Consider the following 18,243-nt stretch of genomic DNA (forward strand, 5'->3'; position numbering starts at 1 on the left):
CATGAAAAACAACAAGGTCCTTCGTGACAGCTAGCATGGCTTCGCTAAGGGGAAATCCTGCCTGACCAATTTGGTGGCCTTCTATGATGGGGCTACGGAACTGATGGAGAGGGGTAGATCAGCTGATGTCATCTACCTGGATTTGTGCAAAGCATTTGACACTGTCTCACATGACATCCTTGTCTCTAAATTGGAGAGACATCAATTTGATGGGTGGACCACTCGGTGGATAAAGAACTGGCTGGATGGCTGCACACAAAGAGTTGTGGTCAATGGCTCAATGTCCGGCTGGAGACTGGTAATGAGTGGTGTCCCTCAGGGATCAGTGTTGGGACTGGTCTTGTTCAACATCTTTGTCGGTGACATGGACAGTGGGATTGAGTGCTTCCTCAGCAAGTTTGCCGATGACACCAAGCTGTGCGGTTCGGTTGATACGCCGGAGGGAAGGGATGCCATCCAGAGGGACCTGGACACGCTTGTGAGGTGGGCAGATGCCAACCTGATGAAGTTTAACCATGCCAAGTGCAAGGTTCTACACTTGAGTCGGAACAATCCCAAGCATCGCTACAGGTTGGGCAGAGAAGAGATTCAGAGCAGCCCTGCAGAGAAGGATTTGGGGGTGCTGGTCGATGACAAAATGAACATGAGCCGGCCTCAGTGTGCGCTCGCAGCCCAGAAAGCCAACCGTATCCTGGGCTGCATCAAGAGGAGTGTGACCAGGAGGTCGAAGGGGGTGATCCTGCCCCTCTACTCTGCTCTCGTGAGACCTCACTTGGAGTACTGTGTACAGTTCTGATGTCCTCAACATCAAAAGGACATGGAACTGTTGGAACAAGTCCAGAGGAGGGCCACGAGGATGATCAGGGGACTGGAGCACCTCCCGTATGAAGATAGGCTGAGAAAGTTGGGGCTGTTCAGCCTGGAGAAGAGAAGGCTGCGTGGAGACCTCAGAGCAGACTTCCAGTATTTGAAGGGAGCTATAGGGATACTGGGAATGGATTCTCAATTATGCACTGTAGTGACAGGACAAGGGGTAACGGGTTCAAACTTAAACAAGGGAAGTTTAGATTGGATATAAGGAAGAAATTCTTTACTGAGAGGGTGGTGAGGCACTGGAATGGGTTGCCCAGGGAGGTTGTGAATGACCCATCCTCGGCGATGTTCAAGGCCAGGTTAGATGAGGCCTTGGGTGGCATGGTTTAGTGTGAGGTGTCCCTGCCCATGGTAGGAGGGTTGGAACTAGATGATCTTAAGGTCCTTTCCAACTCTAACTATTCTATGATTCTATGAATAGCAATAGGAAAAAAGAAATCTCCACAAGACATTTTTTGTCCCTGAAAAACATGGTTTTTCTTTGACCACATAAGAGACTAGATTTCTTCTTTTCCATATTAAAGTCTTTCTGTCCTTGACACCTCGTTTGGGATACCAGTAATGTTAGGAGGCATTCTAACTATTTCTGTGAGTTTGGTATTTCTACCACTTTCACAAATATTTTTGGAAAGGACTTAACAAGGAAATCTCCCTGATGAGAACTTGCCCGCACAAACACTTTATGGGCATCTTGGAAGGAAACTTTACTCCCTCAGAGAGGAGTAGTCTTCTGTCTACTCAATCTGAATTACAGTTGTGGTATGGTAGGAGTTGCAGGACATTATTACCCTGAACTGTTGTCATGACCATCACAATGAGGAGAAAAATATAGCTATCATTATGAGAGCTTTACACTGCATAGTTTATCTCTATAATAGTGTACTATGATGAGCCTAATTAGACTGTATCAGCTGCTCCATGTCTGCTACTAAAGGGAGAATTTCTTATTGTGTCTAGTCAACAGAGAGCTCTCAGCCTGTGATTTAGCACTGAAATTAAATTTAAGCATAGTTTCCCATTCGATTATCAAACTATGGGTGACTTTTAAGGATCCTTTTCAATCCATTACTTCTAAGAGCTATAAACTCTCTGCAGTTTCTTCCTCTTTTCTTGAAGATGCAGACTAGCCAAAACCTTCTCTATTTAGAGGGGCACAAATCTAAATAATTCCAATTAGAGTATGCAAAGTTTTGCTGTTGCTCAATCGCATTCCTTGACTGTCATCTTCTGCTTCTGCGTCTCAATTACTGAGAGGTAATATATGTGTTTGGCTTGAATAAATTGAAAGTAACAAGACCTTCAGAAAGCAATATAGAATAAGAAATAGGGCAAAACCCAAGAGCTTTTTCCATGCCAGATTGAAAGTCATCCATCTTGTGGCTTCAATTGTGAGAGGAGTAGGTGTAAGGTGACTTCCACAAGATAATCTTTAAGAAAATATATATATATATAAAAGGATCTCATTAGTCTCTTGTGCATGTTAATCCATTAAAAACATTGTAAAAAAGAATAATTTTGTCTAAGGAACCAGCTTGGATAAAATAGTGAACATTGACTCATAGTAGTGATCAGAGCTGAAAAAGTTCATAATCCACTGTTTACTTTCCTGTTGCATGTATTTTATATTCATGGGGAAAAGGTGTGTGAGTCAAGATGAGGTTGTGGGACACATTTGTTTCTTTGGCAGTCTCTCTGTACTTGTGCTGCTCTTGGAAGATGCCCACAGTTTGATGGACATACTGCCTGAACCTTGAAATATGCGATACCTCCATCTCAAGGAACTGGCGAGGTTGCAACGTTTTGTAGTAGATTCAGAGAAAATGTCCTCTGCATAACAAGCACTTCTTGCTGCAGGAACTGGCAGATTTTCAGTATACTGCAGTAAGAAAGAATTATCTGATCATATTAGACACACACAAAATTGGTATAACACATCTCAACACTGACCAGCTTTACCAGAAGGCAAGCATAGAATCATAGAATTATAGAATAATTAGGATTGGAAAGGACCTTACCTACAACCCCCCTGCCATGGGCAGGGACACCTCACACTAAACCATTCCACCCAAGGCCTCATCCAACCTGGCCTTGAACACCGCCGAGGATGGGTCGTTCACAACCTCCCTGGGCAACCCATTCCAGTGCCTCACCACCCTTACAGTAAAGAATTTCTTCCTTATATCCAATCTAAACTTCCCTTGTTTAAGTTTGAACCCGTTACCCCTTGTCCTGTCACTACAGTGCGTAATTGAGAGTCCATCCCCAGTATCCCTATAGCTCCCTTCAAATACTGGAAGTCTGCTCTGAGGTCTCCACGCAGCCTTCTCTTCTCCAGGCTGAACAGCCCCAACTTTCTCAGCCTATCTTCATACGGGAGGTGCTCCAGTCCCCTGATCATCCTCGTGGCCCTCCTCTGGACTTGTTCCAACAGTTCCATGTCCTTTTGATGTTGAGGACACCAGAACTGTACACAGTACTCCAAGTGAGGTCTCACGAGAGCAGAGTAGAGGGGCACGATCACCTCCTTCGACCTGAATGGAAGTGAAAAAAGAAGGCAGAGCAGGGTTTTTTGCTCTGCCCTACTAAGACAAGGCTTTAGCCTTTGCATCTGGCAAGACAATTTTTGGGAAGAATCAAATACATGATCTGTTGGAGCTTTGAAGTTCTAATGATCTGTAAAGCATCACGGATGTTTTAGATAGATTGATTGGGTTTTGCTCTGCTTATATTTTTTGTGTGGTTGGAAGCCCATGAGACCTTGCAGCAGCTACTGTGGAATGGTGGCCTTGTGGTGTAATATAAACAGGGACACTACTTGTGTGTAGAAGTCAGGTTACACAATAGGTATAGTCCACTGCAGTAGGGAATCCCAAGTCCTTATATGCCTTTGAAGTATTTGGTACAAAAGAAGGGCATGAGATCTTTACCATAATATGGCAGTAAAAGGCCTGTCTCCCAGATAGGGAAAGAACTAGAATACCATGCCCCACCTTGCTGCCATGTGGGCTCTTTGGGACCTCTGATCCTGTACAGCTCTCTGTATCTGACACTTCAGCATGTATTCAAACAAAAAATAAGCACTTGGAGCCGCAGAGTTGCTCTACTTTTCATCAATGATGATAACTTCACTTCTTGACTCTTCACTACTAACCTACTAAAGAGATATTTTTATGATTGATTTACTGGGAATAAGATGATGACAGAAAACTGCTTTGTGTTTCAATTTTAAACAGATCTTCTCTGAAGCACTGCTTACTGAGGATTTCCTTTTTGTTTACAGGCTGTGCCTTCCTAACGTACTGCGAAAGGGAGTCTGCTCTAAAGGCCCAGAGTGCCCTGCATGAACAGAAGACTCTGCCAGGGGTGAGTCCAGATTGACAAATTTTGGTTTTGTTTTTTGCTGGTTTTTTTTTTTTTTTTTCTGAATAAATAAAATGGGTCACATATGGAGTTCTCCTCTTGGGTTTGAAAGCATAATGTCTCCAATTGCTTGGATGATTCACTATTTGCATTGTGCTAATAAAATAAAGATACCACCAAACCACCCAAATAGTTTCCATGCACAAAACAAAACGCTTTTTGCTCCTGATCAGGAGTCAGGGAAACAGTAATTGACTTGTTGTGATCTGGATTCAGCCTTAGTTAGCTGAGGAATGTCTTTTTTAGGATTCTGACCACAAAATAAAATATTAGAAGTGCTCACCAGGTGCTACCTCTGGCTATTTTTCTTCTCTGAAGTAAGGTGTGGTAGCAAGAAAGCAAGAAACAATCTCTAACATTATTGAGTTATCACAGAATGAAAGCATATTCCTGATGACAAAGTGGTTTGACTCAGTTACTTTAGTATTCAAGCAGCTGTAGCAGATTGGAAAGGCGGTGAGACAAGGAGAAAAGAGAGAGAGGAGAGACGAACACAAGATAATGAGGAAAATTATTCACATGAGCAAGATCTAAGGTTCAGACAACACAAGCAGAACTAAAAATAGAATCAGTATTTTGTGGGGAAGACCTGCCATGCTGGGATGGGTTTCCAGTTTAGCAGTAACCTGGAGGAGGGGAGATAGAGACTATTTAGATTCAGCCAGGGTACATGGGTTGGAAACAGCCCAGTAGAGTACTCCTGTGGCTAGAAAAGGCTGGTTCTACACTAACACAGAAGTCAGTGATCGAGAACCAAATAACCAATGGGATCCTAAGGGTTCCATGTGGCATCTAAACTGGGAGGAAATTGTTCTACAAGTCTGCCTTTATTAGTTGGTGTTGATTGACTGAGTTCTGTGACCCCACAACCTACCTTTCCACTAAATATAAGATAAGTAGCTCTGTGCTGCTGAAGAAAGTATTGATTCTGCTCTGCTTGTTTTCATCATCTTGGGTCTATTTACCTATCTCTATGCCACCTTGCCAGTACGGAGATGCCCATGCACTTGCTCATTTACATCTATCTCTGATTTAAAGGCCATACCTTATGTAAATATATACATGCTTCATTCCCTAAAAATACATTTCTGTCAGCTGACAACTCCCTCTGAATCATTTTTTTTCTAGAAACTCGTTAGCTGCAGATTGAAAGTGACTTGATTCTTGTTCATGTTTTTCTTTTTTTTTTGATTCTCCCTCCCCCAACAGAGGGTGTTTTCTTTTTACTCCTCTCTCATCTGAATGGTAGAACTGGATGTACAAGAAATAAAAATATGTTGAGCAAGAATTTTTCAGATAACATTTTACCTGAAATTTTCTGAAATCTGCTTCAAATTAAAAATGTACTTGTCAAAACTAGATATATGCTTGTGATGAACAGGATGTTCTTTATTCAAGAGATACTAACAGGAATTTCAATTTTTTTCACTAAGACTGCTTACTATCCTCACTAGGAGCCAGGCCACTCGCTTACATATGGAGCTCATATCTTCTGTTTGAGGTTAAAATCTCATCCTGAAGGTGTATGATGAGAGTATCTTCAAGAAGACAGTGGGTCAGTGAAACTGAGAACTCAGAGTTTGGGAGGGAGGGCAAATTATGATTTAGGATTTCTTTTCAATTTTTTTATTACTTCTTTATATGTCCAAAGTTCTGAATCTTAGTCTGCATTTTCAAATCTCAAAACTCTTGAAGTCAAAACTGTTGTCTTGGACAGTGGCTAAATCCAAGCACTTTTTCCATTAGGATTAAGATTTCCTTCAGAGGTTATATTGACTGATTCTAGACTACAGGCAAAACATTTCTTCTTTGGTTTATGCAGTTTCCATCACATTTAACTCATAGCGACCATACTAATTTCAAAAGGCTTTTTTGTTTTGATTAACACTTTGAGGTAACATATCAGGATCTGATTGAATTTGAGATGGTGAATCCTCTGTCTAAAATAGCAACCAGGATTTTTAGTGTTCTAAGCACTGACTTCTCCCATCCTTTTTATTTCCAGTTCTATTTGTCTCAGGATAAAGGTTTACTTTCCATCAGCAATCCAGCTCTGCATAGAGCTTTCTGCCAAGTTTCTGAACTCATCTTCTGAATGATGTCACTGTAGTTTATTTAAGGAAACCAGTCTTGTCTCTTGATAAACTACCATGCCTGGATACTGTTTTATGGTTTCTATGTGCGTAGCAAAGAATTATTTGTGACTTACCTGACTCTTCTTGATAACATGCACCAACAATCTCAAGCACAGTTCATCACCATAAAATAAAAAACACTCATAAGGTCAGGGGTCTAAGTCCTCATTCACATGAGTTCACAAATGACACATATATAACACCTTTTCTTGACCCTCTACTGACTGTGACACAAACAGCACTACTGAGGAGGTATCAAAACCAATTAACAAGCCTGGTATAAGAAAAAACAAAATAGCACTACCATGAGCCGTTGAATCAAGACACTTCTTTCCCATCCCCTGGTAATTGCGTATTTGTCTGCTCTTGCAATATTTCTGTTTGTGTTCTTTGTGTTATAAAACACAGAATTGAATCATTTTTAATAATATGCACATGAATGCTAATGTATGGAAATGGTGAGGTATGAGGAGCTTGTGTCCAGATTCAGACGCCTTGCCTCTTAGCTATGTATCACTTTGGTTTTAGTGGAGTGGCTACATGCACATATTTTACAGTAATTGCTTTCTGGATGTGCTTTGTAAGATGACAGAAATATGTTTCACATATTTCTATGTTATATGTGGGACATAAAGTCATCTTGTGGAATAATCAAAAGACTTCCAAGCAGGTATGTGTTGATTAATAAAGTCTTTACAGCACTTTGGTTTTGGGCAGGAAGTAATAATGATAGATGTTTTGAAGCAACTAGAATGGAATGTAAACCATAAAATTATTAGTTGAATCCTCTTAATCTAAATTAATTAGGCTGTTTTGGACAGTTCAAAATTGTCTGGCCTAAACCAGAATGCTAACGTAGCAGGGTGTGTATGTATGTGTAAAGAGCACTTTGCGAGTGTCAGACAATTTAAATTCTAGCGTTTACTTGTGATTGTTTATTTTACATATAATAGAATATCTGGATGATGAAGTATATTAGTTCTTTAATAATTTATAGAAATGCTTTGATGTTGCAGTAATTACATTAAAGGTCACATATCAAAGGTAATTTTGTTGAGCAGCTGTGATGGTTTCTCAGAAGCAATCAATATTGCTGTCCGTGGTGCTGATTTCACCAAGGGGACTGCCAGATTAAAGGAGGCTTATTACCAGACAGACAGACACGGGGGAAATCAAGAGCAGATTGGAGAGATGCACTATTCTCTTTCTCCACCTATAATTAACACTGTTCACCATAATCTGCACTAATCCTTCATAGTGGGAAACCACCATTACTTTATTTTTTATATACATTTTTTTCCCTTTTTTCTTTATCTCCAACATCGCAAAAATAAATTAGGAAAAGAAAGAGTAATTTGGGGGAGTGGGAGAGAAAAAGTAGCAAAAGTAAAAGTTGATTCACTTTTGGGATTTCTGATGCTGATATATGTCTCAGTGATAAAATGCAATATCAAAAACACAGCCTATGGTCTTGGGGGAAAAAACAGAGAGGGAGGGCAAAGTGATGTAGACAATGACAGTGCAGGGGATGTGAGAATTATCTGCCTGCAGATTTGGTATAATATTATCTATTTACCCCACAATGCTGCACAGGAAATGAAATCAGAGAAATAAAATTATGTTTTAAGTGTAGTCATTTTGATTACAAATTATAGTGAAGCCAACTTTTTCTGCCTTTCCTTTTTTCTTTCTGAAGCAAATGGCAGAGGATAATGCTGAGAAATGTAATTACGCTATCAAGATCTACTTTTATTTATAGCACAAATAAACTGAGCTCATGTATGATAAGCACAGCAACATTTCTTTCCTCTAGTTCTTTGTGGCTCTCTCAGGCAATGGGAATGAATAGTCCATGCATACTTGGTGGAGGCACTGCCTCTTTGCATAATGTTAAAACCTCCCGGTAAGACTTGCAAAGAATAACTATGAAATTAAGTAGCTAGAAACTGTTAACCTCAGCAATCTGCAGGGCTTATTCAGGGTGGGAAATAGACTGCATTTTTTTTCCTGTATCTATTTCTCTTGAAAGAGAGTGGTACTACTGGTATGCTAAATTTTTCAGTCTGTAACATAATTAGTTTTCTTCCTAACTGTTCTGAGATGTTTTGTTTCTTCTGCCATCTAGAAAAAAGTGCATTCTGCTTTATTCATCATATGCAAAAATATGCTTCTTTAACATTAGAAGATAGGTGAGTTCATAAAACTCATAGTAAACCTGGTTTTAAACAAACAAAAAATTTTCTCTAATGAAGCTAAGGTTCTGCTCAGCCTAAAAAAGAAATAAAATGTAGTTTTTAAATGTTATTGGTCTCATCTGGCTCAAATTCTTATGTATATGTGAGAAAAGACAGCTGAGCATAGGCGGTTAAAGGGTGGTATAAGGTGCCTTGCAAAATCTAGCCCCTCTTGAGTCCTTGTAATAAAGCTTAGATGAGATGCGTGGACTTCAGAAGTCCTGTGCATATAGCATGTCTTTCCTTGTTCAAGCAGATCTTGCTGTAATTTTCAGTCTTATTGCCTTTTTTAAGGTTTCAAAGCTTTTCAAAAAGCTTGTTAGAAAACTATTAAACCACATAACACCCTGCATACTGTGTTATTCCAAAAATGGTATTATATTCCACACCTTCCCATTTCAAAAATTTTCTCTACCAATGTAAATTGCAATTTGGTCAGCAGTGGCAGGCTGGATGGGTTCCATTGATTAAAGTAGCCTGCTGAACACACAGCCTGCTCACCATGCCCTTTAGATTTTGAAAGAAAACATCTTTAATTGTTCCCTTGGGAGAAACATGTCTGTTTTCTGAAGTTAAAAATGAAGATGAAAAGGAATAAAACCAGATTTGAGACTTGCAAAAACCAGTCGTGTAGAAAATCTCCAGTGCTTTAGAATCTTTGGGTGTCAATGTCATGGTTAAAAGATTTTTTTTTTTTTTTTATCCCTTGTTTTCTCTTCCTAACTGACCAGCCAGCAAAAGGACTTTTGGATCTTACTTTGGGGAAAGGAGGCGGCAAAACAGGGAGAGGAAACTGTATGCACTTTTAATTTTCTAAAATCTGCTGTAGTTTGACAGTGCTGCTCAGTTCACCAGAAGAGATGAAACACCTGGGTCCTATCTGCTTGGTAAACATTGAAGTTCCATTTCAGTAGTTAAAGATTAGTTTCTGTATCCTTATACAGCAGCCTCTAAAATACAAAGTAAACTCTCTCTGTCACCCAGTCCAAAGGGGTTTAGAGGAAAAGGAAACCATACAAGCATTCTGAAAGAACCGGTGTGCTGGATGCGTGCTGTTACATCAGCTGAGACTGGTGTATTCATCACATTGTGGTGGCTAACCAAGCTTAGCCTGACATGTTAAATGGGAAAAAGGCTTCTCAGTTGTGTTTGAGATTTGGTGGTAATTGAAAAATAGTGTGCAATAAATAAATGATAAAAGTAGCATTGTCTTGTCTTTCTAATTTGAAACCTTTTGGGTCTCAAAAGATGGTTTCCAAGTTATTCAACAAAAGCTTTTGCTGGACCTTCATTTGCTTTATGTGTTTTTCAACGACAACTTTTCTCTCTGACATCCCTGCCATAGGAGGATCAATCTAATTTTATGTACAACTGTAAAGATGAATGATAAGTAGAAAGGATTCAGGCAAGTACAAGCTGAATAAATTATAAAGGGCAAATGATGACAGGACTGAGGGTCCCAGGAGACAGTGATATGATAACAGAAACCAAAGACGAATTTATGATGGATGTAGTTAGCATGTACTGAGGCTGTTAATTCTTCAGGGTAGTTTTACAACTTCTTGTGATTGGAGCAATCAAAGTATTTCATTTTAAAGAGATGCTGTATATTTCCACTTGTCTGTTCCACATATTTGTATGTATGGCTTCATTTGTATGCATAGCAGTAAACTTCTATAGGCTACACAAGCTTACCTTCCATGAAAGGGCCCCTGTTCTCCAAACTATAATGCCACTGTTTATGCATAAATAAATAGATAATGTGTAACGATTTGAGGGCAAAGCTGGATCCCAAGAAAAAAAATGCTTCCATTTTCATAGAACACAGCAATCAAATCTTTTCAGATCCTGCAAGTAGATGAGCACGTTCAGCTACTTTCAAAGCCAAGCCTAGGGATTGAGTTAGCTCACAGATCCCTGATGAAAAATTACAAGTTTCAGGTAGGTCAAATTTTGAGTTTAAGCTACTTTAAGAGCAGCTGATGCAGCGCATCATAAAGTTAGAAGCAAATCTGATCTTGGAGCAGTTCTTGATTACATTTCATTCATACTCTTATTTCTATCTCTTGTTGCTTATTATTAAGAATATTTGCATGAAAATGATCTTTTTTCCTTCCTCTGAAGGGTTGTCTCTTGTCTGTGAGTAATGCTTACTCTGGCCTACATTTGTGAATGCTAGGGGTTTGATTCTGACTTCATTTACACAAGTGTAAATCAGCAGTGATCTGATTGAGGTCAAGGTATTTATATGGCGTAGGAAAGAGCAGACTCAGCTATATTTGTCACTGCTGAAATGATGTCATCATGAACAGTACCATAGCTCTAAATGAGGAAACATATTTCTACTGAGAATGTTTGCATCCGAATATCTGATCTCATAAAACGCTGAGCATCCCTGACGCCTGCTGGGCCATTCAGTAACTCCCACTGGGTTTTTACTAGAGAGATGTCCCAGCTCCAAACTGTAGCAATTAAAGATGGTTGGTGCCTTGGTGTTTCAACTGTGTTAGATTTTAACAAATCCTAAACAGTGGGCTTCCCAGTTGCATCACTCTACAGATTCAAGTGATGGGATACACCCAGAAATAATTTGCAAGCAGCAAGCCTTCTTTTCTCATCCCTTGTTCTCAGACACAGAGAGTTAGAGATGAACAGCCACCTTTTAACAGGCAATTTACTTTTCATCTGTTCAGTCCTGTGGGTGATATTATGTGACATTACCTAGTCCAGGGGTCTTTGTTCATTGACTAACCTTTCCTTAGACACCAACTTCCTGTATTTCCATTATGTAGTTATGGAGAAGCATGCGTTGGTTTTAATCTGTAATGCAATGTAAGCTTTCAATAAAGAACTTAGATGAAGATGCTGCAGAATTATATGATTTGGATTTCCATCTGTGGCAATATGCCAACCTATACCATAAGTTTACAAATGGTAATGGTGCTACTTGTAGCTTACATCGGTGTAAGCTGCCTGTCCTGTGTTTCTTTATGCAGTATATACATGTCTACTCAGTGAGACAAAAGTGATTTATTTTATTTTATTTTTTTTAAAGTACAAAGGTTGAAGAGCATACATGGGAGTAATGGATCAGGTATGTATGTCTGCAGCCAAAATTATTACCCTTGAAACATATAGTGGTGCTTTTTGGTTTAGTTTAATTTAAATAGCACGTATGATAGCAATGAAACACAAAACCATAGACTTTAATGCCATGGAGCAACTATATTTCATGACTCCAGTTCCTGGAGGATGATTACACAATAAGGACTTGAATCTTGCCTGAAACATTATTTCTGTTAGTGCTACTTATGCTATGTAGGTTAGGAACATCCATGCATTTGAAAACAGACTTTCAGTTGCAGTGCAGAGAGCAAGCTTTACTACATGAATTCCAGCCATTGGCTGCAGAACTTTAAAAAGATCAAAAAGAAAAAAAAGCTGTGTATCCCCTATTAAGTGGTCTAAAGTCATGATTCATGCACTAAGCTTAAAGCTGTGCTTGAAGTTAAGAATGCCTTCTAAAGAACTAGCTGAGCTGGAATGCTTTCAGGAGTGGCAAAAACTGTCCCATCTCTAAAGTTATGAATAACTTTTGATATGACCTGACATGATGTAACCCATTTAGCTTCTGTGCTTTGCTTCTGCTGCACTTTTACTTTGGCAGGGGGAAAGTGATAGGAAATTACTGACTATGAGATTGCACTATCAGTGCAGGCAAGTAGGTATTCGAAGTGACTTTGCTCTGTTGAGTAGCTGCAGTGAGAGACTTACAGTGGCACTGCATGTACGACTTGCTGCAGTTGGCCGGTTCCCAGCAATGTCAAATCTCTCTGATTAGTTTCTGTAAGTACAAGGACAAAATTAAGCCTAACCTATTTTTCAAAGAAGAAATGTGCATTTTCCATTTTTCTCTTTAATGAGAACTTCTTATATCTTGTTTCCCATACTTTTTTTCCCCTGTCTTTCCCACCATGTCACCCCTTAAAAAACCAACAAAACTCATTTTTTTAAAATGCAATTCTTCTTAAAAAAAAAGTGCTTTCAAATTTCTTTGAGTTCTGAACCATATTTTGACCTTGATATGCATACATTTTCAACATTAAATGAATCGTAGAATGAAGTTATTTCCTTCCTTTAGCTTTATCTATGGTAAACTACAGTCCTCAAAGCTTCTGCTACTTTCTAGTGCGTATTTTCTTTAGCACATTGCAAAAATTGACTCTTCTGTCAGTGGCTTTGTAGGCAAGTTTTGGCAGAGCAAGTCTTGTCCAGCTATAACTAATCTGTTCCAAGCTCAGGTTTCTCTTTCAAACAGATGGAGTTAGTCTATTTTTCTCTTATTCTGTGAATGGCTCAGTCATTTTTATGCTACTATAGTGACTTTGCATGGTAAATATGTAACTTATAAGACATGCTAGCATCAGTTTCCGATTTCATTTAAAGATTTGATCAATGGAATAGTATTTTGTTTCCTAGGTGGTAAAACTGGAATCAGATTTTTCTGGGTCTTTTTATTTATGGCTGGCTTAGTGTCAAAATCTTCCTTGGTAAACATCTGAGACATTGCTTCTGTCTTTTGCACTACTTTCGGGTGTCCTTTCTCAATAAAGTCACACTAGTGCCTCATGTCTGGCTGAACAGCATTTTCTCCTTCTTTTCTCCTCTGTCCTATCTCATTCTGCACTTCTGTCCTTACCATCTCTTACCTCCCTTGTAGATTTGCTAGAAACATTACCCTGTGCTCACATAATGCCTGCCTGGTGAAATGAGTTGAGATTACAGCTGTTAGGAGGAACACAGTACTTTCCAACTACTTCTGCCTGGGAGATCACGTTTGGTTTTTTTTCTATACAAACAGAGAGATCCTTTCCATATTCTTTGACACTACATGTATATAGATAGTAGAGTTGGCTTGCTGTAAATCTGATGTTTCTTGAAATTATGAGGTTTGGTGCATGTGAGCTTTTCAGTGTATGTTCATATTGCCCAAGAGAAACAAGGCAGCCAGGAAAGTTTTGTTCATGTGGTGTTCTCTTGCCTGTTCTTCCTTAGAGCAACTGGAGAACGACTAGGGATTGATTTCTGTGCCCATGCTTATCCTGTGCAGCGGAAGGGAGGTGGGGTACACGCAGGGGGATGAACACTGCAGGCTAACTGTTTTGGTGGTAGTAGCCTGCTGCTGCCAGCTTGTTATTTTTTCTACCACTGCACCTTCATATTGCTTGATATTACTTACATTTTCACCTGGGAAGGGAGAGGTTAAGACACTTCTGGGGTAGCTATGCACAACATGTCAGTAGCATCCACCAAGCAGACTGCTGGGATCCTAAGAAAATCCATATATCTGTGGGCTCTGTATATTTTTTGGAAACTATAGTACAGGCTCTACAAATGTGGATACACCACAAAAAAAGTAAAAGAAAGACTTCAAAGACAGTGTCCTGTGTCTCAGTGGAGGTCCTGAATTTATCTATATTGCTATGTGTCTCTCTTTCATTTTTATTCTATTAAGCCTTAAACCTTTTCCATCAGCACTCTGAACCCAAGCTGCCATAGCACAGTGGTAATGCCTCTAAAGTGAGTCTGTCCAAACTAATTTCATTGTCCTTGTTGAGTGAAGTGCAACAATTAAGCAGACAGCACAAATGGGTACAGATAAATCAGGTATTTACAATTATTTCAGTTTGGATAATCTAATATGATGTTCATTGTGCAGCTAAGAAATATGCTTTCCAGTGGAGGGGGAGCTCTCATTCTGTACTCTTTTCTGCTGGGTGCAAATTCAGAGTAACTGCATGGACTCTTGCAGAGTTTAAGCTTCTTTACATCAGTGCAACTCAAATGAGAATCTTATCCTCTTTCTTCAGATGCCCTGTAAAGCTGCCTCCCTTCAGCTGTGCTTGCATTTTAGAGATACAGCCAGGGGAGCTGGAAGGTAATTTTTTTTTTTTTTTTTTTTTTTGTCCTGGGCCATGGTTGTGTTGTTGAATTCATTCACTTTGGGAAATTCAGCTTTCTTTGAGCACTTCTTTGCTTTCCAGCAAAACTGAAACTCTGACAACTTGAGTTACTCTCTAGATCTGGTATTGCTGCTGACATAATGGATAACGTTGCAATCAGATCCCGTCATTACCAAGGCCTTTCTTTCATGGTATTAGCAGCTTGGGGCCGTATTCTGGCTCTCAGAATTTTCAGCAGGAATTTTTACTAATTCCGGTTGAGAATTCATAGCAATCTCAGTTGAAAGGCAGGAGACTTACACCAGCAGATTGATGCTAAAAGGCAGATTGCTGCTACTTTCTGCTTCATTTCTTTGCTTCTCCTTCCCTCCTCCTGGTTCTTCCTCCTGCTAAAGCAACACACTGTTGCTGGGCAATCTTTACCAACTTAATCACATTTGAGCCCAGTGTTTTTCCTGCAGATCCTGGAGTGTGCAGTGCTTAGGACTTGGTTATTAGTTTACACAATAAATGGAGCCCATTAGAAGAGGCTAATCAGAGCCTGGAGAAGGCCACCTCACTCGTTATCTGAGGAGGTTATGGTAAGCCTCTGGAGTTATTAATCATACTTTCCCATGCAGATAGCTGAAGATAAAAGAGTCACATTTATCCTCTTTGCTCCTCATTCTTTCACTCTGATATTCAAAATGATCTTTATAATCGTTGTTATGGTTATTCATAGCCCATCCAGTCAGCCAGGACTGGTCGTGAGCAGTTGCTTGAAGTCTTGCACCTATCCATGTTGACCTGGTGATACAGATCAGAGCCACTGGAGGTCTCTCCATTTATATCTCGGAAAACATCCTTGAGAGTCCTAGAAAGTCTCTGATAGCTGTTATTGAATTGCAGTATCTTGTCCAGAGGCCAAGAGAGTTCTGAACAGAAGCCGACACTGTTGTAAGAGCCAAGTTTAACAGCAACCCTTTTGATTTGCCTTGCTTCACCTTTTAATACCAGCTCTAACCTTGAACTTAGACTAAGATGACATGCTACCCTGTAGTTTTTTTTGAAATCTAGCCTAATGTCCTTTTAATCAAAGTGAATGATCTTTTTTTCCTTACCTCATTTTTAAAGCGCTTAAATCTACAAGGATGAAATCAGATCTGTAGAAGGTGGACTCAACACCATTAAAAAAAAAAAAAAAAAAAAAAGTTTAAAATTGGAATCATTTATCCCATCAGAGAAAATTATCTTTTTAATTTTGTCTCCCAGGAAATATTTCTCTTTCTTGTCATTCTCTTTCTGCTAGCCTGTGTACACACAAGTGTACCAAACAACTCCCCAGATAACCTTCATCAAAACTCAGGTAATAGGAGAAGACAGTTGGAGTCTTTCTCCCCGTAAAGAGTTTAGGCATGGAACATTTGCTTCAATACAGTTACAGTTACAGCAACAGTTAGCAGCCAGCTTCATTCAGTATAGAGTGACTGCACAACCATCTAGTTGCAGATCAAACCAATGTATAGCTACTTTCATCTGCTTGCATACCCATTTCTTTTCTTTGTGTCCACTGTCAGCTTTTAGAGAAGCTGTGCTCCGACTTTCTTCTTGTTCCACTTAAATAAACCTGCTTTTCTCTATGTGGGATTTCCTTCTGAAGCAGGGGTCAGGTGGCTGATATACAGAAATCCTAAACCACTAGGTCCATAGTATCTATCATGTAAACTAAAATCACTGTTTTATCCACTTCCTAAAACCTGGATTCACTTTTCTGAACCTGAAGTGGGAGCTACCATATATATCAGTTGGTCCATTCTAAAATTACTCTTAAACCTGTGAGGAAAGGCACATTTCCAGAATGAACAGTTCATACCATTTCTCCTTTGACTGAAGCAAATAAAATACCTAACCCTGATTGCTCCTTAAGAAGTCTTAAGTGGAAGTGAGTCTGCTTCCCTCACTCTTGCAATTATAACACTTATATGCAATGCTTAAGATTCCCAAATGCTGTGTTTAGATACTGATTCTGCACATCTGGAGGAAAACAGCATTGTTGTCTTGACTCAGAGGTCCACTAGTCTCAGTCATCTCATGATCTGGTTCTTCCTTTTATTTTATTTTATTTTATTTTTATCTTTTTTCCTTCACTTTGTCCTAGCCTAGACTGCACACTTACTTGTCAATGCATAACACTCTAGCTAGAGCCTTATGTTTGATTTTTTTTCTTTTTAATGAAAGTATTTTCTCTAGAAAATGTCAATTCAAGACCTTTCCATTTGAAGGATCATGGTGGTTTTGGTCATGCATTTATTTCAGACTGAGTTTTTAGATTTGTTAGAAAATTCTTGTTCAAATGATAAGGCCATAAAAGCAGAAATCAACCCAAATGGGCAAGCATGACATTTGCTTGACATACCGAGCTTCCCTGATACAAATCCCTGCCTTACCTAGTTCAAACTAAGAAGTGAACAGAGACTGACTTTCCTCTGTCCACCTGAATTAAGTTTCATACTCACCTGATTCTTGGCTATTTGAAGACAAGACCTTTGTTTTCTTCTCTCCTCTATTTTTACAGAAACTACTAAGCAACTTACCTGAAATACAAAGGGGTTTTTTTGAGTGGATGAGATTCTTACATGCATCTCTGACGCACAGTATCTGACCTTGTTGATTTGAAGAAGAATAGATAGGGTCTCAATGTGTTGTGACAAAAGGGAACCAGGCATACAGACTGTTTCCTGTAGCTGAACTCAGAGAGTTGGCAGCTCCTCAGCTGCCCATCTCAAAACTGCTCTTCCAAAAGACAAACTCTTTTGTCTTCCTTTAGACAGGAAAGTGAGGCCATAAGAAAGTGTAGAGAGAAGATACTGCTTACGTGCGGGTTTGAGGGCTGAAGCAGAACCTAGAAATTTAGTCTCAGTACTTCGCCGTGTGAAAAAAGAAGTCAATGAACAAACTTCTGCCTTGATATCCTACCTACAAAATGGAGATAATTAACCTTCCCCCACTCTTACATCTTTGATTATTAGACATTTAGAGTTCTCCATAGTAGGATTTTTCCTTTGATACACAGGTGTGTTTGTGTACAGTGCCTAGCAGTGACAGGTCCTGGTTTTGACTACAGTGTCCTAGACGTTACTGTGATGCTGACAAAGGATGATAACTATTGGGAGAGAAAAGCTTTCTTCCAATGTAAGGTGACGGCTGAGGATGATTCTTGCCTTTCAGAAAGGGTCTGTCTCTTTCTTCTTTCTCATGATTGACCTGAAAATAAATAAGGGAAGAGTGACATTCTTACTATTGTGAGATTGAGTTTTTTTCTTTTTAAGAAAATAAAATTTCTGTTGGACTCGTGCTGCACTTGTACATACTGTATTTGACATCTGTAATAAATTTTGGGTCAGATATACTTTTCAATATAAAGAGGCATCCTACAAACAGATTCATGCTTTTATTAGGGTCATGTCAAGAATAATAGAGACTATTGTCACTGTACTGAACCTCTGCATTGTATTAAGTATTTCTCACTTCTCCCTGCTTCTCTACTAGACATAATACAATGTGCCTATCATATTCCACCACATCTCACCAGAGAGCACAGAAAGGGAAGCTGATTAGCAGGAAGCAAGGCTCCTCAAA

The 18,243-nt window shown here is 39.3% G+C and overlaps 1 protein-coding gene across 14 annotated transcripts in view; it reads left to right on the top strand.

Annotated features, from left to right (window-relative positions):
- CELF4 (CUGBP Elav-like family member 4) overlaps positions 1-18,243 on the top strand; it is a gene marked incomplete at both ends in the record, with an annotated part of 693,842 nt that overhangs the window by 90,367 nt on the left and 585,232 nt on the right. For all 14 annotated transcript variants that reach the window (XM_080637032.1, XM_080637040.1, XM_080637033.1 and 11 more), the window contains one exon: positions 4,154-4,236. In XM_080637032.1, coding sequence (XP_080493158.1) covers positions 4,154-4,236 — 83 coding nt within the window. The remainder of the gene's footprint in view (positions 1-4,153; positions 4,237-18,243) is intronic.

Source organism: Psittacula echo (assembly GCF_963264785.1).
Source record: "Psittacula echo genome assembly, chromosome: Z".
Taxonomy (NCBI): Eukaryota; Metazoa; Chordata; class Aves; order Psittaciformes; family Psittacidae; genus Psittacula; species Psittacula echo.